The 23,711-nt window shown below is 35.4% G+C and overlaps 2 protein-coding genes across 7 annotated transcripts in view; one reads left to right on the top strand and one right to left on the bottom strand.

Annotated features, from left to right (window-relative positions):
• The window catches only part of kcc (solute carrier family 12 member kcc), a 95,419-nt gene extending 83,641 nt beyond the window's left edge, over nucleotides 1-11,778 (bottom strand). For all 3 annotated transcript variants that reach the window (XM_018507997.1, XM_018507998.1, XM_018507999.1), the window contains exon 1: nucleotides 11,439-11,778. In XM_018507997.1, the coding sequence (XP_018363499.1) occupies nucleotides 11,439-11,508 (70 nt within the window). In that variant the 5' untranslated portion in view covers nucleotides 11,509-11,778. The remainder of the gene's footprint in view (nucleotides 1-11,438) is intronic.
• Nucleotides 11,779-16,815: 5,037 nt separating this feature from the next.
• On the top strand, nucleotides 16,816-23,374 carry Brd7-9 (Bromodomain containing 7/9). 4 transcript variants are annotated; one of them, XM_018508087.1, is made up of 3 exons: nucleotides 16,816-16,915; nucleotides 20,763-22,463; nucleotides 22,665-23,374. In XM_018508087.1, the coding sequence occupies exons 2-3, from the start codon at nucleotides 20,873-20,875 to the stop codon at nucleotides 23,342-23,344; spliced, it is 2,271 nt and encodes a 756-aa protein (XP_018363589.1). In that variant the 5' UTR covers nucleotides 16,816-16,915; nucleotides 20,763-20,872; the 3' UTR covers nucleotides 23,345-23,374. The 4 variants fall into 4 exon arrangements, with proteins under 4 accessions (XP_018363589.1, XP_018363587.1, XP_018363586.1 ...); XM_018508085.1 differs by lacking the exon at nucleotides 16,816-16,915 and adding an exon at nucleotides 17,179-17,340; XM_018508084.1 differs by lacking the exon at nucleotides 16,816-16,915 and adding an exon at nucleotides 18,241-18,488.
• The last annotated feature ends 337 nt before the right edge of the window (nucleotides 23,375-23,711 follow it).

The raw sequence follows: 23,711 nt of genomic DNA, 5'->3' as shown, positions 1-23,711 counted from the left end.
ATTTTTCTTAGTGCAGGATATTAAAAAAGAAATCAAACTATTATTAGTAATTATTAGTCCCCATCCAAATAGTGTGATCTAATACAGTAAAATAATCAGAATTAAAACGAAGAATATTAAGATTTCTAAGATAAAAGAAATCTACTAAAATAATAATAAATTCTCCTTTTAAAAGATTTTATAAACAAAAAATTGATTAAAAAATTGAACTCTCAGAATTCCTCGAATATCTCTGCATGAAAAAACTTTCTTAGCGGCTTAATTTCGAAATTTTCTACAACGATAAACCGCGATTGCATAAGACGCATGTCTCACGTCAATAAGGCTGACATCTTCCACGTTTAAATGCACACAAAGACGCGATGCAGAGAGAAAGGGAAAGAGAGGCGGACAGACAAACACGCATGCAACTCCCAAGTCTAATGATTATTTTATTATTGGACCAATTACAGAGTTATTGTTTCCACACGAGCGACGACGAGCCGGTTAAAGCTCTCAAGTCGCTTTATAACTTCCCGACTACCAGCCATGTTTTCAGAATGATTCAATTGCTGGCTGGATTTTTTGTCTCCAATTCCGCCTGCGGGATTACGGCGCTTTAACCCTTTAATCCCGACTGAATTCCTCATTGTCAGTCAGTCCCACTGTAATTGTTGAAAATTGGAATACTACTTTAGAGATAGAAATTTTTATTTTTTACGTATTGATTTTACGCTTGAGTAGAATTCCATAATGCAAGAAGTAAAATTTATATTTAGTTTTTGCATATACTTGCATGTATTAATAATCTTACAATCAATTATTAATTAAATTAAATTTCTTTTTAGTTCTATATCTTCGTTCATTTTTAACATCTATATTAATTTTGAAATTTATTTGAATTAAAATATTTAAAAAAGCCGTAGTTGCATGTGCACTCTAAAAAATATGGGTGTGGATTTAATATCATGCGATTAATATTAATCCTCGTAGGACACACTTATTTTTTGTACCTTTAGACGACACACATGTGTCATTCGTGTCCGACTCAATTTTAAGGCTCTTAAAGTGCTCGAAAAATTCTATAAAAATTCACACATGTTCTTTAAGGTCTCTACTAAATTATCCAATGCTATGCAAACATTGGAAAAAAATGTTTAGAAAAATTATGGAAATTACTTTCTGCACCAGAAAAAGAAAATACACGGTGATCTGTGGACTTTGCATATCAGCTTCCCGCAGTGAATACAGCAAAAAAAATATAGACACGATAAAATAAGCCTACTCAATATAAAAATAGTAAAATAACTGAATTTAATTACTTGTAAAAAGGCACCTTCCGAGTACAGACATGGATCTCTCGATTCCTCACGCAACTTTGCGACGTGCTGCTCGATAACACATAGAGATTTCTTGTCGCCGTTGTTTCCCTATATTCCTCCCATCATAAAGTTTTTTCCCATGGAAGGAGGCATAGAGCCATATTCACAGGTATATGAGAAATAAGAACTATTAGAAATGGCATGGGTCACGAAAGACCCAGTGTGTCCTACGAGGGTTAACATCAATATAGTGTATTTACTAATTCCACACTATATTAATATTAACATCAATACGGAGAATTATATAGACACTGCATGACGTTGAAATACCTATATTAAAGCTTCCGCAGATACTCTCGAAACTATGCGTTTCGCGAGTTATCTTCGTGTCCAAATCCATTATTAGAATGCCAACGTTTCGTGAACACTGCAGTTCACTTCATCAAAGCGAGGAGGAGTCTGATACCACACCCATACTTTTCAGAATGGTAATCGACAAAGAGACCGAGACAACGAGAATAAGCCCCGAGTTTCATTTACTTGCCACATAACAATGGATGCGCAGTCGTTAATTAAGCTTTCACGAAGTTCGTGGCACGAACTTCATGCCAAAACACGTGCCGCGTTTAATGTGTTAACATTGTATTTTTAGAATACCGCAGAATAAATGCTGTTGATTTCTATCTCTTTTCTTCTCTCTTTCACCAGCCTCGCCTATTGTGCATTGTGATGGGAATTCATGACGTATCACCCGGAATAAATGTCAATTGACACGCGGGTTCTCGTTCTCTCTCACAGCCATTGCCGCAGCGCGGCATTCTTTGCGTCGAAATGCGCCTCGCGTTCCATCAAAACGAGGAGATCCCGTCTCATGAATGAAAGACCGCCGCTTTTCGTGGGACGGGGGACATGTCGCGGAATTGGCTGTGGGATCAAACCAGTATGATCCGCTTAAAGCTGTTCCGCGCGCGTTACGTAAAAGTTGCGCGTTACAATCGACGCCGAGATGACTCTTCCTGCGCAATCCAATATCCGGATTTTCAGATCATTCTCACGTCTGAATCGCGGAAGGAAATATCGACATTCAATAAGGATAACATAGAAATTCTATGCGGAAGATATATACAGATCCGGAATGCAGATTAGAGCTTTCGTATTCATATGCCTGTTTTGCGGATGCTGGCTTTCATTTGTGTTTTTCTCACACATGAGCGAACATGTCGCTTCCGTTGACGGAGGGAGCGAGTGTTTAGCATAATTTCGGTGAGTGTTTAGCAACGTTCCCCTCCTGGCAATGCGCCAAAATGGCGAAATACCGGTATGCACATGATATCGAGTTTCATCGACGACATATCGTTTCCTATGTGGAAATACACGTCCTTTGTGGCACAAGTCATCTTGACATTTCTCTTGGTCTTACATATATTTCACGAAATAACGCTACTTGCAGAAAATATGATTATTTTTCGAATACGTCGCATGTAGTTACTTTTTGGAGTTACTATCGTCTTCTAGCAAAAAAAAAATATTTTTTGCTGCAACCAGTTTGTTATATTTGACTATATTGAATTGCTAATTGAAATGTCAGTTCCAAATTGTCATTTCCTATAAAAAACAATTGAAGGGCTTAATGCAATAATACCCCATATTTTGTAAAAACAAAGAATAAATGTATTTTTCCGACTTTAATTGTAGAGTTTACTTTTTCATTTTTACAAAATGTGAGTTAGGTCGCTGTTGCAGTAAATCCTTTGATTCAATTAGCAAAAGATAAATTTATTGCATATATAGAGCGGCGTACGAAATATATCATTTAGTTTGTACAATACATTTATTTTTAACAAAATTGATGCAGAAATTGTTCAAAATTAATTACTAAAGTCTGAAAATTAGATAATTGAATGACACTTCGTGCGACACTAATTATTAAAACGAAAATTAGTAGATATTATTTTATCTCATATCATTTATAAAATATATTCTTTCTATGTATATATAATCTTATTACTTCCTTACGAAGAAGAAATCCATAAAAATTATTTTAGAAAAAATTAATTAAATATTCTACAATTGGAGCCCCGAAACCTATAAAATCATCTATACAATTGTACTATAATTAATTATAATATCAGTACACTACTCTATTCTGTTGAGTATCTTCTACTGTCAATCTAATTTTTTAAATAAAACCTTACACGACATACGAGATTGTATATGAATATATGCGAATATATATGCCATATTTATTGCTAACTGATGGTCAACACCTTGCATTACCAAGCAAAAAATAATTACAAAAATAATATTTTCAGAAAAAGATAGAATTTAAATTAAAAATAAAATTCCAAAAATTTCGCATTTCGACAAAATTCTATGAAAATCCTTGATTTTCAAGGATAAAAAGAAATTCCCTGAAAATTCCAGGTTTTTCAGAATTTTCTGGGTAAACACCCTTCTGTTTTAATAATATTATTAAAATATTTTCCACGTAAAAAAATTATCCCTTGTTGGGTGAACAAGTAGGTAAGAAAGTTTCTAACTAGCAGTTGCATCCTCTAGCTTCCATTGCTCGAGGGCGCCACGTGCTTTGTATGACATCCACATTGCAATTTTCCTTAGGTTTGTTTTCTGTTTCCTGCACGAAAATTGCACTAGAATTGACTGAATTTAACTAGTGCAAGCCAGAATTAACGAGTGTAAACGTGCAGACAAGGAATAAAAAATGTTCTAATGCAAGACAAAAATGTCATCCCATATTGTTTACGTATATAGACGTGTACACGTGCGCATAGAAACTAACATATGCACATATTTTCATTTTGAGCTAAATATGGCCAGCTGATTCCGAGTTTCATTAGCCTAATATAAAGATCAGTTTCAATGCCAACACGAAACGAGATAAGATCGGTTGTATTTAATGCTAAATGCACAGTCGGAATACGAATAGTATGCAAATAATAGTCGTTCATTATAATTTACAATTAATATTAAAATAAAAACTACAATTGGAACATAAATAAAAGATATAAAGAGACTTAAATATGATATATGTAACTAAATAAACTAATTTTCACGCATAGTAGTTAATATTTATTATTTAATTTATAGTTAAAGATAATAATAAAATCCAAAAGTAGATTTTGCAATCAAGATTAAATCAATTTATGTTAGAGAAAATTTTCATAATTTCTCCAGTTCTCTTACCTTTCTATTCGATGAATATAAAAGTTCGTGTATGAAAAAAATTTTTATTTTCCAAAAAAATTTTTATATAAGTTTAGGACACAATATTTTATTCAAATTTTGGAAATTATACTATTATACTTCGATAAAGCTAGAAGAATCTGTTTTTTTAATTGCAAAATGATGATTTTTGACGGAGTTATGAGCGATCAAAGTCAAAATGTTCTTTTCATTTAATTCAGAATAACTGATCAGTAACAAAAATACTTAAGAAAATTTTAAAAAAAGATTATGTACACAGAACTTCAAGTTTTCACGTTAGAAAGTAAAAAATTTTTGTAATTTTTTTTGGCGGACTCACAAAGTGAGAAGAAAATTTCTCATTTTGTCCAACTCGTAGTTTTCTATATGTAAAAATTATCAAACTCACAGAAACTAAAAAAAAAACATAGTAACCTTTCAAAACTAAAAATTTTAAGCTTTAAAATCCCTTTTTCTAAATTTAAATTTCATTCATTTTTAATGAAGTTGCAGCTACTTGAATTTTGAATAATAAATCAAACATGAATTTTTACACCAACTTCTAACATAAATAAATTTATCGTATTTCAAATATACCTATGGAGCCACATTATCTTGTTTTATTAATCTTTCTTCATATATCTATGTATTCAAACAACTTGCAATTCCACGAACGATTTAACAAACACGCTAGTTTCGCAAAAATGAGCGTTTCAAGGCTTGTCCTTTTTAGCTGATCTTCTTGCACGGTTCATCCTTTTCTCTCCACGTTGGAAAAAAAAAGAGAAAAAAATCAACTTCTCTAGCAAGCAGTTCAGCTAGAGGAACAGGTATCCAATAGAAGGAAAGAAACGAAAGCAAACAAAGGCAGATAGAGAAAAGAAGATTACAAGAGCGACGACACGTGCAGGGTGGGGCCGCGCAATTATCGATCACTATCATTTATGCTTTTGCAACGGAATAGAAATGCAGCTGCAGATTCTCCCCTTCGAGCCAACCCTGTCACACCCTGCCAGGATGAGGTTTTTCGTCGAAGTCCGGCCTTTCCGGCTTTTCACAAGCGTTTCTCACGCGAAGGTTACAAGCCAAAGGTCAAACTTTTTTTTTAGTCAATTCGTAACTTAACCGGTCGGATTAAATTCGTGAAATCAATTCGTCGCTATATGTATAGTACACATACTTGTTCAAGAAGACGCGCCACTGCGGCTGCAGCTGCAGTCACGGAATGCCGAACGACGTGCAGCGGCCTTCTTCCCGCAAATGTTTATCGCGTATCAAATTAAACGATCTTTACGGAGAATCAGCCGATTAACGCGCGGCGTAGGCGAAATGCAGATCACGTATTCTAATCCTGGATCATCGCGTTACGACCTTCTGCATGAAGCTTCCATGAATTGGATGATTCACTCGCTCATTTTTCAGGAATTTGATTTACAGGTGCGTGTACGAAATATATGTTAAAGAAACATTTATATTTTAAAAAATTCAAAAATCTCATTTATATAGAATAATTAATAGGACAATTAAATTTCTAAAACAATAAAGTGAGATCGTCTCACTAATTGTCTTAAATACTTTTCAAAGTTTTCAATTTTCATAATTTTTATTAAAGAAATTTGAAAATTTGAAAAGGTTATTATTATTATTATTATACTATTATTATTATTATCATACTATGTAACTATATAAATATTTTAAAGTTTCATGAATCATCGTCGCTAGCAAACAGTGATGGCACACTAAATATTGATATCCGCTCCAACTGTGATCGTGTATCAAATGATAAGATTTACGCCAACAGTCGCATGAGTGAAACACGTAAATTTAGATACGTCTTAAAACACATCCAAATATGTTTTTAAATATCTCACTGAATTATATATTCTTCACTAAAATACATATTTTTCTCTTACATATATTAAATATTAGAAAATAATAAAAGTAACGAAGAAAAAATAGATATTTCAATTACTCTTCTAAAATATTTTTAAGTTCAAATATAATAGTAATAGTATAATATAATATAATAGTATAATTTTTAAGTTCTTATTAAATTATTTTTACTAAATTGTTGCATTATTTGGATATGCAAAATTTCTTTGACATAAAGTGAATTGAAACTTTGCATTCAAATGTTGTCGCCATATAATATTAAAGTCGAGGTAATATTGAGGGAATATTCAAAATTTTTATTGATTCTAAAGAAAAGTTTGGATTGTATGTTTTCGGACGCTACAGCATATAATAATCCCGGTTATTGTCACGGCGATAATTACCGTCTGACATGTTGGTGCACTGCATTAATTCGCGTTAAATGATTTCGCTCGCGACATGACATGGCGAGCGTTTATCTCATTGCAGTTCGCTGCGCTTCGCCACATCGATTAATCTACAAGAACGAGCGCAGTTTTCTCGATACAAATGATGTAACCGATACACCGCAGCCTTTCTCCTTTTGCGACTGTTGTAGCAGGAAAGACAATATTACAGAATGAGAAAAAAAGTATTTAGTATTTGTAACGTAAATATAATCATAATATGTCACAAATATATCAAATATCACCTTGATCCACGCATAATTAATGCAGCGATATCTTACAAAATATCTTGTGCCGATCTAAATAAATTTTCAAAGTAATTTTCGAGATAATATCGCGGGATAAATGTAAATGATAATTAGATGCAATCAAAGGCAAGATCTCTCATAACAGTGATTACAATATCAAATGACGGAATCTGTCTCTTTGATTAACGTTTGATTATTCATTATATCTCATATGTAACTGATATAATATTAAATTACTGTTAACATCAAATTATACTCAATTTAAATTATTTTTAATCATCTCTATAGGTCGTCACTCCTACCTAACATATCGTTAATTTAATTAAACAATGAAGTTAAATAATTTAACTCAAGAAAATGCATTAAATATGACTGAATCATAATGACTCAAATTTTTTATCAAATTTTTTATAAAGAGCTAAATTTATATTGAAAGTAAACACAAATTAAGCTGTATCATTGTACACTTGATGAAAATAAATTTCGAGCTAACTTTCTCAGTTCATCGAGGAATATGTCTTCAAAGTCTGACGTGCAGGAACTGCTTATGAAGCATTCCGTATTGATCGCAGTTACTTCGAGCTTTTAACACGATCGGTCTTAATCTCCGTTGTGACAGTAATCGATCGATCGGTGCAACACAAGCTTCTCCCCCCCCGTTAAGACATTATCCTTTAAGCACAGTTTACGTTATTCTGACAAGAGAACAAATTAGGCTGCATTCCGTTGCGTGCATGATGTATTACTTTATTTTTGTTTAACACTCTGCCAACAATAAGGATAAAATGATACCTCATGCACATTATGCATGCAACAAAACGTAGCATTAGCCACGAGTTCTTCTTAAAATGTGAATCTCGATGAAAAATGCATAAATGACGACGATAAACTATTGGCTGGCGATAGAACATTATACTTATTGTTCTACACTACTCTGCGGACAACACGTGTGTTTAAAAATTATCTCAAAGGTATCGTTAAAAGACTTTATCGAAAGAAGTTTTTTTAATGTACTCAAGACTTTCTGAGAAAATACATCCGGAAAAGTTATCTTTTAGAAAACATTTTTTGGAGCATTGTAGCTACTTGTATTATCGACTGCAACATTTATTGATTGAATACATATGACATGACTAATCTATATGCAAGATATGCCCACACATGCATATTTAAAAGACATTATAGAGACATCTTCTAGACATTGCATATTATCTGAAATGGATCATAAAAATATTTACTGTTTATTAAAATTCTCCAATGTTTTTTATAATTTTTTTATTTTAAACTATGTCATAGCAATGTGATAAGGTAAAATTTTTCAAAAACGTGTTAATAAAGAACGCAAAGGTAATCTGGAATTGCTTAAGAAACTGATACAGCATGATTTAAGATTTACACAAATTTCCTCAAAAAGTGATCTATATATTATATACAGGTGTTTGGAAAATAAAGATATATTTTTCGCAGGGGTAGAATGGACTAAACTGAGAAAAAAAGTCCTCTACCATTTAGCAATTTTCGCAATAGTTAACAAGATATTAATTGCTAAACATTGCCAAAAATTGGTTTTCAATAATTTTTTACTCAAATCTAAACTATCAACTTTACAGAAAAAGATAAAAATTGCAAGAGACAAAAATTGTTCGTTTTCTTCTTATAGAACTCTATGAATTTTTTTAGAATTTTTTAGCAACTTTTTAGTACAGCATTTTTTCATTTTTAACAACTTGAAAAAATACGATATTAAAAAATTCTGAAAAAATTCTAAAAAAAATTCTTAGACCTCTATGAGGAGAAAATAAATAATTTTTGTCTCTTGCCGTTTTTCTGTAACGTTGATAGTATTTGAGTAAAAAATTATTGAAAACCAATTTTCGGCAATTTTGAGCAATTAATATCTTGTTAACTATTATGAAAATTGCTAAATGATAGAGGACTTTTCTTCTCAGTTTTTAGTCCATTTTGCCTTATGCGAAAGATTTATCGTTATTTTCCAAACACCCTGTGTGTATATATATATATATATATAATTATTTAACAAAGTTTTGCAAATACTAAATCGTTGATTATTAATTTATGAAACAATTCTAATTCCTCTCTTTTTCGTATTTTTCTTTATTGTATTTCTGCATAATTGTGCTACACATATCTAAAAATAAAACTCTCTTACATATATGTATAAGACTTTGTAAAAACATCTTAAAACAGAATCTAAAAACATCATGTAAATCGAAGTGTAATAAAACAATTATAAAACAAAACAAAATAAACAAAATTATTACAATTATTATAATATAAATAAAATAAATATAATAATTATTATAATTCTATATTCTTGGTATAATTATTATAATTCTAAATTTTATTTAAAATAAAAATAATTTTGTGGCTCCATACTCAAATTTTAAAACGTAAATTCTCTGAATTCTTATCGCGAAGAGATGTGTCCTATCATCCCCAGCGATACAGAATGAAAATAATTGAGTGTAATTATTTATGCAATGTGAGTGATGTGGCAAGGTTAATGTTATTCATATCGCGAACGTTTGTGCGAGCATCCTTTATCAACTTGCGCTTGATCGGCTTCGCTATTATATCCATTGTCTAGCCAAGTGTTTCGTTTTGCAACAACGTGAAACGATTTTTCTCTACTTTGATTTTCCATGATTAATTCCCGCCGTCACGACGTTTTTTTAACATTTCTCGGTAAAGATATCTCCTTAACGCGACGATCGTCAACGACTATTAAAACTCGTTCATCGATTCGCTCTATTTCGCAAGAAATTACTCGTTATCTAAACATCGATACCTATTCAAGCGGAATAAGAAGTCGTCATTAAAATGGCGTTAAAATAGTTCCAGAATGATTATCATTAACCATTCGGAGCAGACGGTAAGTCTATTAGATCTACTACGCAATGATTGTTTGGAATAAAGATTCTAATACTTGATAAAAATAAGAATAATACAGCTTTCTTTGCGAATTAACGTTAGGATAAAACATGAAAATTATTATATTTGTGAATTTACTATTAGTTTTTAATTCTATCTGTTACTGTAGTAACTGCTATTTTACACAAATGTAACAATTTAATTTCTTTTATGTTATATCTGCAAATTTGAATCATTAAAGAACTTGTATTTATTCTTTTTTATACGAGTTACGTCACTTTAGTTCTTTGAAATTAATTTAATCAACATGTATATATGTATATTAAACGGATCTCACAGATCCAATGCGACTCAAGTCTGCAATTGTGTTACAGATTTTGGCGTTAGTTCCGAATAGAGTTACCATATCTGAATCGCAAGAAAGAGTATACATATGTATATGTACTTTACATATATAAGGAAAATCCTTCGGTCGCCTCCTCAGTGAAGCAGTTCGGTATCAGGTTCAGTATCTGCTCTTTATCTTAACAAAAGTAAACTGTTATCGAAACATTGGTATTCCAAAAATGAACATAGATATGGAAATATCCACACAGCTTATATGTACTTTTTAAAGAAAAATAATCCAAGGGCAGAGTATGATGATTTTTTTACGTAATAAATTTAGATATTTAATAAAATAAAATTTTTATTGATAATTACTATTAATATAATTTTAATTTAAAATTTTAATGATCGGAAGACAGAGAGTTTTATGATCATAAAAAGAATATATTTACTCTTGGAAAAGAATGGTAATTCTAACTCTGGAGGATTAAAAATAGGGCTGTTACTTTTGACAACTTCAAAGATTCAAAGCTTCAAAGCACTTTAAACTTCAAAGATTCAATTAACTTTGTAAATTCAACTCCTTTCAAAACTTCGAATTGTTAAAATTGTCAAAAGTAACAGCTCTAATTAAAAGTCACATTTTGATCGCGTGATTCATCTTAACATTACTTTGATATTATCGCGACCTTATTCTGCTTGAAAATAATCTGACTCCAAAGTTGTTTAAAAAAATATTCGATTATTGCTCGACAAACAGCTGCTCGTCCCGGCACTCGAAGGTTGTCTCTACGTGAAAACGTATACCAATTTTCCATTCCAATCGCTCAGATCTTTTTCTGGGCGTACAAAGAGATCACATGGCGCTGGGGTTTCGACCTGCGGCAAACATGCGCCAGTCGTGTCGTCGAGACTCCGTGGAAGCGACGCGAAGCCAGCTGCGAGCGGCGGTCGCGCGCAACATGGTGGGTTGCATTTTCGCGTAAAAACACACATCGCGCGCGCGCGCGCGAGCGCGGATGCTCCCCGCAGAGAGCACGTGGAGTATCTCTCTCTCTTTCCTCCTCGCACAGAAATATCAAATACCCTGTGTGCAACGCAACGTACGTTCTTTCATACCGAGAGACAAACGGAACGAACAAACTCACCATAATCGCGCACCGACTGCGGACTGTAGCTCGCGGCGTTGCTCGCCGGCGTTACGCGAAACCTCTCCATGCCTCTTCTTCCACTTGCTGCCCGCTGTCACTGCTCTGCCACTGTTCTTCTCTTCGATTCTTCCTGGAGTCGAAGGGCGGCGCGGATGGGGGACGGGTGGCTAAATTCGTTGTTCGATCACTCGCGACGCGTGACACGCGTGACACACAGGACGACGATGACACTCGATATGTAAGAATCGGCACATTCGCGCGCGACCACTCGCGTGCGCACTCTCCATTCGCTAACGTGAAATTACGGAACGCTACTGTGCGCGTCGCGCGTCGCCGGCTGAAGCGGCTGAACGCCGCCGCGACCGGCTCGGCGTTATCTTCACGCGAAATGGCGCGACGGAGTGGGGGTAAGGGCAGTGACTGGGGAGCAGCAGGAGCGACGCGACAGTTACGCGCGGGAGGGTGGAAGGGAGGGGAACGTGAAATATTGAAGGGGCGAAAATTGGAGTCCATTGTCCTGGGAAAAGAAATAATGGACGTTATTTGGAGACAGCTTTTATTTTAAGACCGTCTTATTAAGTAATGTCTTAAGTCGCTAATGCGGCCCTCTAATTAATTTATGACATCTTAAGACTGTACTTAGGACGGTCTTAAATATAAGATCTGACTATGAATACCGGCCTCTGATTGGTTTATGACATCTTAAGACTGTACTTAAGACGGTTTTAAATATAAGATTCGATTATGAATACTGGCCTCTGATTGGCTTATAACATCTTAAGATTGTACTTAATCTCAAATATAAAAATATAAGAATTAATTATAAGCTAATAAATCTGTTTTGATCTGTGTTCGTTTATTTGCGTTCCCTATAAGAGTTGACATTTCTGTGAGCTTACGGATATCGAAATTAAGATGATCAATCATTTCAAATTAGGAGGGACAGTCTCAAATTTTAATTCTTCATTCCATTTTATAAAACGTTCCAATTTTTGTCCCAAACTAAGGGTAAATTTTCACGAGCTGCTCAAACCGGTTGTTTCAGCGACAAAAAAAAACACGTGGTCAAAATTGACGAATATCAAACGCCCATTTTGATCACGTGATTCTTTTTGTGAAACAGCTAGTTTGAGCAGCTCGTGAAAATTTACCCTAAGGAAATGATTACGAATTATTCCTCTTTTAAGCGTGAAAATAATAAATGTAAAAATAATAAATGTGAAATAAATTTTCAACTGACGTGTGAAGAATTTTATAACTTTTTATTTAAGTACCCAAATTATTCATAAAATACATTCAGAAAAATATAATTTCGAAAAATAAAATTGAATTTTATTTCTAGCTAAATTGAATTGAATTTTTGGCGTGCTAATAACTGCGAAATGGAGAAGTGAAATAAAGAAATTTTACCACAAAAATGTTAAAAAGATAACGGACATAAAAGGGATAATAAAGCCAAGAACGAAAACAAAAAGATAAAAACGAGCGACTCACATGAAAAGTGCAAGGAGATTGGAGGATAGGACTTACAATCAGCAATCAAGAGAGTGGACATTAAATTGGCAACAAAGAGAACCGTCCATGACTCGACATATTCCTACATTTTCTTTTCCGTAATCGTGCATCCACGATATAGGGTGTGTCCAATTCGCCCTCTCGCGGGTTGCACCACCACCCATCGCGGGCGTGGGTGCACAGTGACGTAACTAGCAAGTTCACGACTGTCGTGTGGACCAAGAAGATGATTTCGGATAAAAGACACAATGTTTCTGACGAAATTAACCGACTCTTGTATCATTACTTCTAACAAATATTTATATCTATGGGCATATCCAGAATTTTTTCGGAAGATTTATTAATTCTGTTAAATAATTTTTGCATTAATAAATTGCTTTTTTCAATATCTTAAAGCTTGAAATATCTTCTTTTCATTCATATGTGAAATATTAGATTTTGTAAAAATTATAACTTTTTTTCCTCCTGAAGACAGTATACAGGCAAAATGTAGTAGGATAAAATTTTTAGGAGGAAAAATGTGAGGGCTTAACCTAAATTTTGTGGACATGTCCATGTTTATACTCACTTATAGTGAATGCAAGATTATTAGTGGAGGAGAGAGTTTTTATTAAAAACGTTTTAATTGTAAAACTTGTTGTATAATTAACAATTTATTAACAAGTGCCGAATTTAAAAAAAAGTTCTTCATAGAATTTATTTCCAGTTTGGAGTAAAAAAAATGAAGGACAACATCACACGGTGTTCCCAAGCGGTCACCCATCCAAGTACTAACCGTGCTCAACGTCACTTGACTTCAGTGATCAGACGAGAACTGGTACTTTTGAACGTGATTTGGAAGTTGTCCGAATACGTGAATTATTTGGCAATAGATAAATGATCACTTTAACTCTTCATCTTTAAATTAAATAATATATATACATATAATAAAAATATATATATACATATTATACATGATGTTTCAAACTCGAGCACCATCTGGTAATGGCAGTTTCCTAAAATCATTTTATGACAAAAATTCTAATACACATAATGTCCAAACTAAATATTTTTTTAACATAAATATGAACAATTAGAAATATCAGTAATTTTATCTTCGCCTAAGTAATATTTATATCGATATTAACAAGAAGCAACTATTTGTACCACATCTGAATGCGCAAATTTTAGACAATATAATTTGCTAACTTTAAATCATCATAATCGAAAAATTATTATAGCCTTGACGTTTTGTCATTAAAATTTTCGTCTCAAAATGACTTCAGGAATATCTGTCATTAGCAGATGGTACGTCGAGTCTGAAACACTCTTATAATAAAATCATTAATCTCTAAACATCGATCTTCTTTAATCTATACTTTGAATCTATACTTTAATCTATACTTTAATCTATACTTTAATCTGTAATTGAAGAAAACATGCACATAACAGATTTTCGCTTCCCAACGAATAAATAAAGTTCACACATCAAAATCGATCGAAACTGTCGGAAGGCAGGTGCCACTTTTGAAAAAAAAGCGATAATTTCAGGGTTATGTGACGTGATGCGATATCACCGTTACGCAAAATCGAGTAATTGCAAAAAAGCCTTCTTTCCCGCTCGCGTTTCTTTTTCAAGGTAGAGATCGTATAACTTATTCTCTAGGAACAAAAACGCGAAAAACTTTCCATTACCTTATGATAAAAATTTTCACGGTTCTGCCCCAGAACAAAAGTTATATGATCGTTATCCCGACAATGCCATCGTTCAGACGACAAGCTGCATAGATAAACCATTATTTTTTTATTTCTACCAGAAAATCATCATTTTCTGTCTGCATCTCGCCCGAGACATAATGCATAAAACATTATCGATTATGCGCGAGTACTATTCCGTTCTCGCCGCTTGTTTGTGAATTCTTGCACGCAGAGATAAAAATTACAAAAAAAAATAAAAACTTGGAGTTTTTAAATTCAGTAGAAAACTGATTCAATAATTTAATAATAAATAAATAATATAAAAGCTACAAACTAAGCTGGATGTTTTGTGCTAATAACTTTTTACTAATTTTTTACTTCGCCCTAAAAGTCTTTTACTCGAATATGTATTTTCTGTAGACACTTGACAATATATTTTATTAATTTATAACTCACATGAAATTTTTCCATTCATTCAAAGCTTTCTATGTAAAAATAATGGTAAACCAGTGGTGGTCAATTTTGTCTGACGTGTCAAGGTTTAAAATTTTTGGTGTACCACTTTGCTACAGAATTAAGGAAAAAAAAAGGCTGTAATATACTTTTTTCTTTTGCATTGAGCAAAAGATTTCTTCTATTTAACAAAATGTATTTCTTTTACTGTTCTGTTTTACATTCGTTTAAAAATAAATAGTTTACATAAAAGTGAATAAAACAAATGCAGCCAAAAAGTGCAAAAGTAAAAAATAAATTTGAAGGTCGTTATTTTAATGATCATTTTGAATTTTCTAAATTTTCCTCTGACAACACGCGTTGTGACAAGTTTGAGTAGGAATTTCGATAAAAAAAATTAATTTTTTATTCCACTCTAAAAGTCTTTTACTCGAATATGTATTTTCTGTGGACATTTGATGGTATATTTTGTTGATTTATAATTCACATGGAATTTTTCCATTCATTCAGGCACGTTACTGACAATAAGAATGCTTTGCGTGTCGCGGATTGGCCACCCCTGCGAACAATGAAATTGTAGTGCAATGACTCACAATAAGTGACGGCAGCTACTTATTGTCAGATCCAGTTTCGAAAAGGCGTTATCAACCCATTAGACTTTACAACAAGGCAAAAACGTTTCTTCGATATTTATGAAGTTATAAAGACAAAAGATACTAAATAATACTAAAATAACATAGATATCAAACATTTTAACGATGAATATCAAAAAGAGAGAGAATAAAAATTCTATTATCAATATATTTTCTTTATTACACTCTAAAAACTTATTTGTGTGGATTTAACACCATACGGTGTTTATGTAATTCTAACACCATGTTGGTATTAATATTAACATGATGAGAATTTAATACCATAATGATGTGATATTAAATTATGGGTTTCAAATCCACACCTTAATGGTGTTGATAATAAACTATGGATTTTAAATACACCATAATGGTATATTAATATAACAATGGATTCAAATCTACACTATGATAGTGTTGATACAACACGGTGAGAATTATACATTTATCTAAATATCGTATGATGTTAAACGGATATTTGTAGGGTGTAAGTTTTTGCTAAAAAAATAGTTCTTTTTTATTAACTGTAGAACCTCGATTTTCTACTCGGATTTTACTCCGAAAGTAAAAAAAAAACCTGTTTTTCATCTCTAATTACGTGTAGACATCGACATGACTTTCTTTACTTTGTCTCTAGAAACCGGAGTGGCTTCGCGAAAGCACTCGATATCAAATCCAGTATCGTTTTACTTTACTCCATGATGCTGCGCGACACCCATCTGCGGAGATAATCTAAAATCACACGTAGCGCCGAAGGTAAACGTCGGGGGGAGAAAAAAATTGTATTTTTACCGACCCGTATCATCCCGGCGCGGCTGTCATCGTATAACCGTCTTTTATCATCTCGCGTTCCACGGACGGTGATTTCGCAGAAGGGCGTGATTGCGAGAGTCAGTCGGGAACGGCGCGGGAGTGCGTGCGGTATTTCTCTCCTTTTGTGTTACTCTTTCCTTCTTTCCATTTTTTTTCCTGCCAGTCGCAACCCGCAGGAACGCGCGAGCGGCGTTTCCCCGTCTCTCTCATTTTCTCTCTTTCTCTCCCTTCCTCTCGCACCGTCTGGCGTTTCGAGCGCGAAACAGCTGATAGAGCCGTCCCTTTAATCGCGTATCGCGTCGCCGAGTCGTCGCTCGTCGCGCGAGGTGAGTCGCTGGCCGACCACCGGGAGGATCTCGTCGTCTACGTGCCGCACGATCAGCGCAGGTGAGTATCTTGTCGCGGCGTCCGATAGCGTCGCTCGCCGGCATGCGAGCCACCTTTTGTAGGTTAGGGAAGATTATTTCCGCCCGCCCGTCGAGTGTACGGCGTACGCGGTACGGACGGACGAACGCTCGTAAACTCGCAATGGTCGCCATCTTCGAAACGCAAAGTCGACTTTCGCGTGAGTAACTTGGCTGGGTGTACTTTTGTGACGCTTTCTCGTTCTCGACATCGAGAGTACGAGGCGACCTCGTCGCCGAGGCCGAGAGCGAAAATATCTCGTCGAAGTGAGGGTTCCAGATATGAAACGTATACATCAAGATCCTTTCTCTCCATCTTCCTTTGTCCGTTATTCTCTCTCGCTCTCTTCGCGATGGAACGCTCAAGTCGCCGGGATTCGGGAATCTCATCGACGTGAAGTATCCTTGGTAAAACAAAAACTGTCGTAATGTCTTATATTTTTAAGAATTTGTCGTATTTTAAGTTTATGAAGATTTCTTAAAAAGTGTCTTAAACTTTTTCAGAGTTTTTAAGTTTTCTTTGGAAATTATAGAATGACAACTCTTAGAATATTTTGAAATTTATATGTGAAGAAAGATTTTTAGACTTTCTCAGTATTTTAATTCGTATCAAAAAATCAGTAATTTTATTTAAAAATTATACAGAAATTTTTAAAAATTCTGAAAACTATAAATTTTAAGAAAAATTGTTACCACCCTGGTGAAAAAAATTCTCATATTCCATGATATTTTCAAAACTAACATTTTAGATTTACGAAGATTTCTAAAAAAATATCTTCAACTTTTTCAGAGTTTACAAGTTTTTTCAGAAATTACAGAATGAAAAAACTTAGAAATCTTAGAATATTTCGAAATTCACACATATATGAAGAATTCTAGAAAAAAATTTAGACTTTTTCAGCACTTCTGAAAAGTTTATTTTGTATATAAAATCTGAGAAATTTTTTAAAGTTATAAAATTATACAAAAATTCTAAAAAATACTGAAACGTGAAGAATTTTGAGAAAAATTTTCATAAAGGATATACTTTTTCATCGTTCGCTTTGCCGAAATTAGATCGATTCACGCTTTTCGTCGCGAATTTTCAGTCAATAAAACCTTTTTCGGTTTGTGAATTTAAATACGGTATCTCCAGTGTCTTCTTCTTCTTCCTCTATTTTTTTTTGGCGTTCGCCGATGAAATGCCGACGAATCCGGCCAGTACCGCAAAATTTTGTATCTCCAGTGTGTGATGTCGAAATTCTCGATGATAAAATCAGATATAGAACGTAGAACGCCATTCGAAATATTCAAATAGCGCGCGCGACGCGCCGCCATGACGGCGAGTCGGAACGAGGGGAACGGCGGAACGGCGGAACGGTGAACGTGACATCATCAATGGCCGCCGCCGCGCGTGGTGTCTGTGTACGCAACGGAGCGCGGCACTCTCGTAGGCCGTTGCAGTAACTCACGCAAAGGACGCCTATACTTGATTTCGAAATACGGAGTTGCGGTCGGAAGTGTTCGAGACATGGGCTCAAAGAAGCACAAAAAGCACAAGCGCGAGAGGCACGAAGGTGAGGAACGAGTGGTAACGACGTGCCGCGACTTTCTCGAGTTGATCGAGATTCCCGGTCGTACCTCGCGTCCTCGACGGTTTGCGACGATTTTCTTCTAGTTTCAAACTTCGAACTTTGAAACTTTCTTCTTTTCTACCGCCAGTTTAATCCGTTAATTGTCGTCCGACAAAGAACTGTTGCCGGCCGTTCGCCTCGTTTCGACAAATAAACAGCCTGTATCATCAACGCAATGTCAAAATCTGTGTCAAACCGTGTATGCTCGTTTCTATTAGAGATCCTATATCGGAAACGAGTGATTTTGTCAAAATCTTGCGAGAGAGAAAGGTATATATAATTTCTCCTTGTGTGTATATATACTATCTCACTCCATAATCTTAAAGTTGTAGAGTGAAACACAGTATAAGTTAGAATGAGACATTGGTTGTGTTCAGCAGAAAAAGCAGCTTTGCAACTTTCGTAAAATTCTTTAATATGATTGATTTATATATTTAAAGCCAGTAAGGAACTATGGACAAAACTAGTCATTAAAGAATTTTACATTTGTAAAGATGCTTTTTCTGCTGAACGCAGTCATTGTATGTACAGAGAGAAATTATATACTTTTTTCTTGTGGGATTTCGACAAAATCGCTCGTGGCCAGACTCTGTTATAAGGTCTCTAGTTTCCAATGTAGATTAACTTTCAGTTCAACTTACTCTTCATCTTTTTTTCTAATTCTTATGTTTATTTCTAGCAATCTGAAAAGAAAAGGATATCGGTGTGGATTTAACAACATGAGGTGTCCATGCAATTCCCACTATATTAGTGTTAATATTAACATGATATAAATTAATTTCGGTTTACTTTTTATCTTTAGTGCTTTCCTTTTAGGAAACACGATATAACACAAGTTTTATCTTTGTTATTCATTAAATGCAAAGATAAACATTCGTGCCGACTGACTGTGTCTCCTAAAAGGAAAGCAGTCTATCTCCAGGCCTAAAAATTAGAAAAAGATAAATTACAGATTAAAGTTAATCTACATTGGTAGATATGGACATAGAATAGAATGAAGAGCAAGTTAAATCAAAATTAAAATTAATCTGTATGGAAACAGGCGTGACGAGGAAGCTCCATAGTGTAGCTTCCTCCATGCTAGAAATAAAATTAGACTTATAAGAATGTATGTTACTGCGGCATCATTACATCGCACCAAGCTAAGCTGTGTACTTTTATGTCAATCATCATTTAAAAAAAGGATTCGAATGAAAAATGAGAATGCTTTAGGGCGATGGACCATCAGTCTTTGCATCTCAATTTGTAAAACGGTCCACACTTTCCAATTTTCATTGGGATCCTTCTCATACTCATAGTTTAATGATGCACAGGAATGTTGACTTCGTTTTCACCACGGACAAACTGAGAGTGAGGTTGGAGTAGAAGCGAGGTGGATACGAAAGTATAAACCGAGCGTTCCACAGCAACAGGCGCGACGTGGAAGTAAGTGACGTGTAACAACGGACATGGACTCGTTGCACGACAGAAGCTAGCTGTGCTTCGAAAATTATCAAATGCCCCAAACCCTTTCTTTTTTTTGTCTGTTGAACCCGTTGAAGTGCAACAAGATTCTACGCTAAGAATTTCTCCTTGTAGCAAGGGAATAGTATTATATACGTTTAGATTACAGACAGATTACATACACAGACAAACCTGTTGCACTTCAATCGTATAATTCCCTTGGCTGTTATGTATCGTGGCATTGAGAGCCACATATGCTTCGCTTGACCTCCTAGCGAGGTATTTTCAATTTTAATGATTGCTCTCCCTGGTTATTCCCACCGATTATTCGATTTGATATAACGATGAAGATTATTTTATAGCGTATATTAAGATTTGTTTGATTTATAAGTCGAGCTACTTCCATCTCGCTTCCAGTTTGTTGAATGTGAAAACAAGGTCACATGTCCTGTTAATAAAATCATTTTGATACAATTCCTATATCCTATGTGTTCTCCTTAATGACCGTAGATTTTATATCTGTTCACCATTTGCACCTCCTTTCGGTATCTTCATGTCATGCAACAATTCCGACGTCATATTTTTTATTTTATGTTACTATGTTGTATCTCGTCCTGCATAATCTTTCCGCAAAATGTCCTGATTGCTGCATGTGGCATATTTTTCAACGGATCATATATTTGGCTTTTAGAACAACAATTTTAGTACACTGCTTAAAAAGACATCACTTTAAATACTCAAAACGATAGCTAACTACATCTTTTTCTTCGACAGAAGGTCAATACACAACGACGGATAAGCCGCCTAGTCTGAAGTTAATCTTAAAGGTAGGAGGTAGTACTGGAACACCCGAGCACGGCAGTGAGTCGCCAAGTCAAACCACAATGCTTTCGCAACATTATCAACAACAATTGGGTCTTAACTATTCCGTTAGCCAAGGAGACGCAGAATATGACAGATATGTTGGTCACAAAAAACTCAAGAAGAAGAAGAAAAAGAAAGATAAACGACACAAGCATCATCACAAAGACAAGAAAAGACGGAGAGAGGAATCGAGTCAAGAATCAGTTGGTGACGCCGATGAGAATCTGGTCGAGCCTGTACCTAAGAAGGCTTGTACCAATCACAATCAGTTGTTGCCACCTAGGCCGCCATCGGGTGGCGAATTGAGGGTCGGTGTTGGTAACGTAAGCTCTCTGTCGCCACATCGCGAGCCCAGAACATGCGTCCTCAGAAAGATAGCAGAACGCACGCCTCTCCAGAGGTTATTGGAGCATTTGTTGAGATCCATGGAAAAGCGGGATCCACAGCAATTTTTCGCCTGGCCAGTCACAGACAGCATCGCGCCTGGTTACTCTCAGATAATTACGAATCCGATGGATTTCAGCACGATAAAGCAAAAGATAGACGACAATAACTATCAGAATTTGCAAGAATTCGTGGATGATTTCAAGCTTATGTGCGACAACGCCATGACGTATAATCATCCCGATACCATCTATTACAAGGCGGCGAAGAAATTGTTGCACGTTGGTTTGAAGATGGTCACTCCAGAGAAATTACGACAACTTAGGCCAGTCCTGATGTACATGAACGATATTACGAAAGAGGAACTTGGATTTGAATTGGGTACCGAAGATCTTAATAATCCGAATGCTCCTGTGACAGAGGAACAGATAGAGCAGGAACGCGAACAGGAGGAACGTAATGAGGAGGCAGAAGAACTTAGGAAAGAAAATCAAAGAAAAATGAGACTGGCTAGTTTAGGAAAGTTCGAGGCGATACCGGACGACTTGACGCCAGAAGAGATATTGAAACAGGCTAGAGGTGCGGCCAAAGCTGCGGCGGAGAAACTCAGTTTGAAGAGGGTCAACTCGAAGATGGGTTTCCTGCGGCAGAAGAAGGACGGTACCACCAGCTTGCAGATTATTGTACCCGGCGACGGGATTATTCCTGGGACCAATCAAAGACCTGTATCCCTAGGACAGTTGATAGGGAAATTGAATCACGGTACTGGAGCATTGGCTGGATTCCGGGAGGATCGAAGGAACATGTCAAAGCCAGTGAAACCTCTCTACTATGGTGCGTTCGGTTCATACGCACCTAGCTATGACTCGACGTTCGCGAATCTTACCAAGGAGGAAACCGACCTAGTCTATCAAACATATGGTGACGATACTGCCGTGCAATACGCTGAATCCATCTTAGACTTTGCCAAGGACTGTGATTACACGTTGACCATGGTCGACGACCTGCTAGACATTCTCACGGGTGGCGATCATCGGAAGACGAAGAAATTTATCGAGGAAAAGCGAAGACTGAGGGAGGAGGAGGAAAAGATCAAGCATTTATTGGAAAAACCCATGCAGGACGTGAATCGTAACATTCCGTTGATGGATAAGGTCAAGGTTGATATCGAACAACTGAAGACATTATCGGATATCGGTATCGACATAAACTTCTTAGAAAATTTAGGTAATTATAGTAGTAACGATGAAAATGAATGATTTAGCATTATTTTAAGTAACTGAAAATATTATCGTTTCCTTATTCTTACCTCAAAATGTATCAAAAAAATATTTTGTTTCATAACGTTGTCGATTATAATTCAATAATTTCGAGATTAAAATTACTTCTTTTCCATTATATAATTACACGTTTTTTTCTTTTTTACAGAAGAGGATTTTAAATATAGCGAGGAACGTGCCGCTCTACAAAGTCGTCTTGACGACACATCGCAGATGCTAGGTCGGCTGAAACAGGTTCAACACGAGCGTTTGTCAGCACCGCCACCGGCCCATCTCTCCAATGTTCCTAAGGCAGCGGACACGGAGGTGATACTTGCCGAGAAGATCACAGACAATCTCACCGATATAGCAAAGAAACTGCCACCGTCAGGGATCGCGCCGGTCGACGGATTGCGTAGAGCTATGGGCATAGCACCTTTGGGCGGACCAGAACCCATGGAAGTCGAACCGATCACGCACAACCCCACTATAGTCACTGACGGTTCGTTACTGCCGAATCCGAGCAATGGCAACAATCAGGTGCTGTCGAATCTGTTGCCGGCCCCCTCGCCAATTCAAAACGCGAATCTATTGAGTCCGACCGGCCAGCAAAATCAAAATATCAGTATTGTAGGCGCGAATCAGCCGCCGCCGTCGTCAATTCAGATGCAGATCGGTTTGACGCACAGTAGTCAGACGCCGCCGTCTTTACTGAGCGCGTCAGAACCATCTGGCGTGGTGGCTGACCTCGAGTCTGAACTGCGCGAATTCCTCGAGAGCGATCCTACGCTAGGACACTCGCCTCTCCATGACGATAAAACTCTGGAAGACATTCTGTCTGAGTCTTAGTGCGAGCGCAGAATTCGAATGTTCCGCAATCCCCCATAATTTATAAATAGGTAATAATTATAAATTTATAAATAGATATAAATTATAAATATATTCTGAATCAGAATTCTGTAAATTTTATTATTGATACGCTACTTTCGCATGTACGATTAATAAATCGGATCATATAGTCCTGTGTCTGATTTTAATCACTTTACTTTATTTCAAACCTATTCCACATTATCTTCAGTGAAAAATGCGAAAGAAACGTTTTAAGTTAAAAACGCAAAGAGAATTTTAAAGTAAATGAAGTATTTCATGAATATATTAGTGATAATATCGCATGTATCGCTCATTTGTTGCATTTGTTCAACAACTCAAAAACAAG

Source organism: Trachymyrmex cornetzi, unplaced genomic scaffold (genome assembly GCF_001594075.2).
Source record: "Trachymyrmex cornetzi isolate Tcor2-1 unplaced genomic scaffold, Tcor1.1 scaffold248, whole genome shotgun sequence".
NCBI classification, from domain to species: Eukaryota; Metazoa; Arthropoda; class Insecta; order Hymenoptera; family Formicidae; genus Trachymyrmex; species Trachymyrmex cornetzi.
Note: the sequence above shows the minus strand (reverse complement) of the source record. Positions and strands in the feature narration are given on the sequence as shown.

Coding starts and splice junctions, on each gene's coding strand:
- Brd7-9 (XM_018508084.1), top strand. CDS start 18,443: ATGGGCTCAAAGAAGCACAAAAAGCACAAGCGCGAGAGGCACGAAG. Junction 18,489..20,762: donor CAAGCGCGAGAGGCACGAAG/GTGAGGAACGAG, acceptor TTTCTTCGACAG/AAGGTCAATACACAACGACG. Junction 22,464..22,664: donor AAACTTCTTAGAAAATTTAG/GTAATTATAGTA, acceptor TCTTTTTTACAG/AAGAGGATTTTAAATATAGC.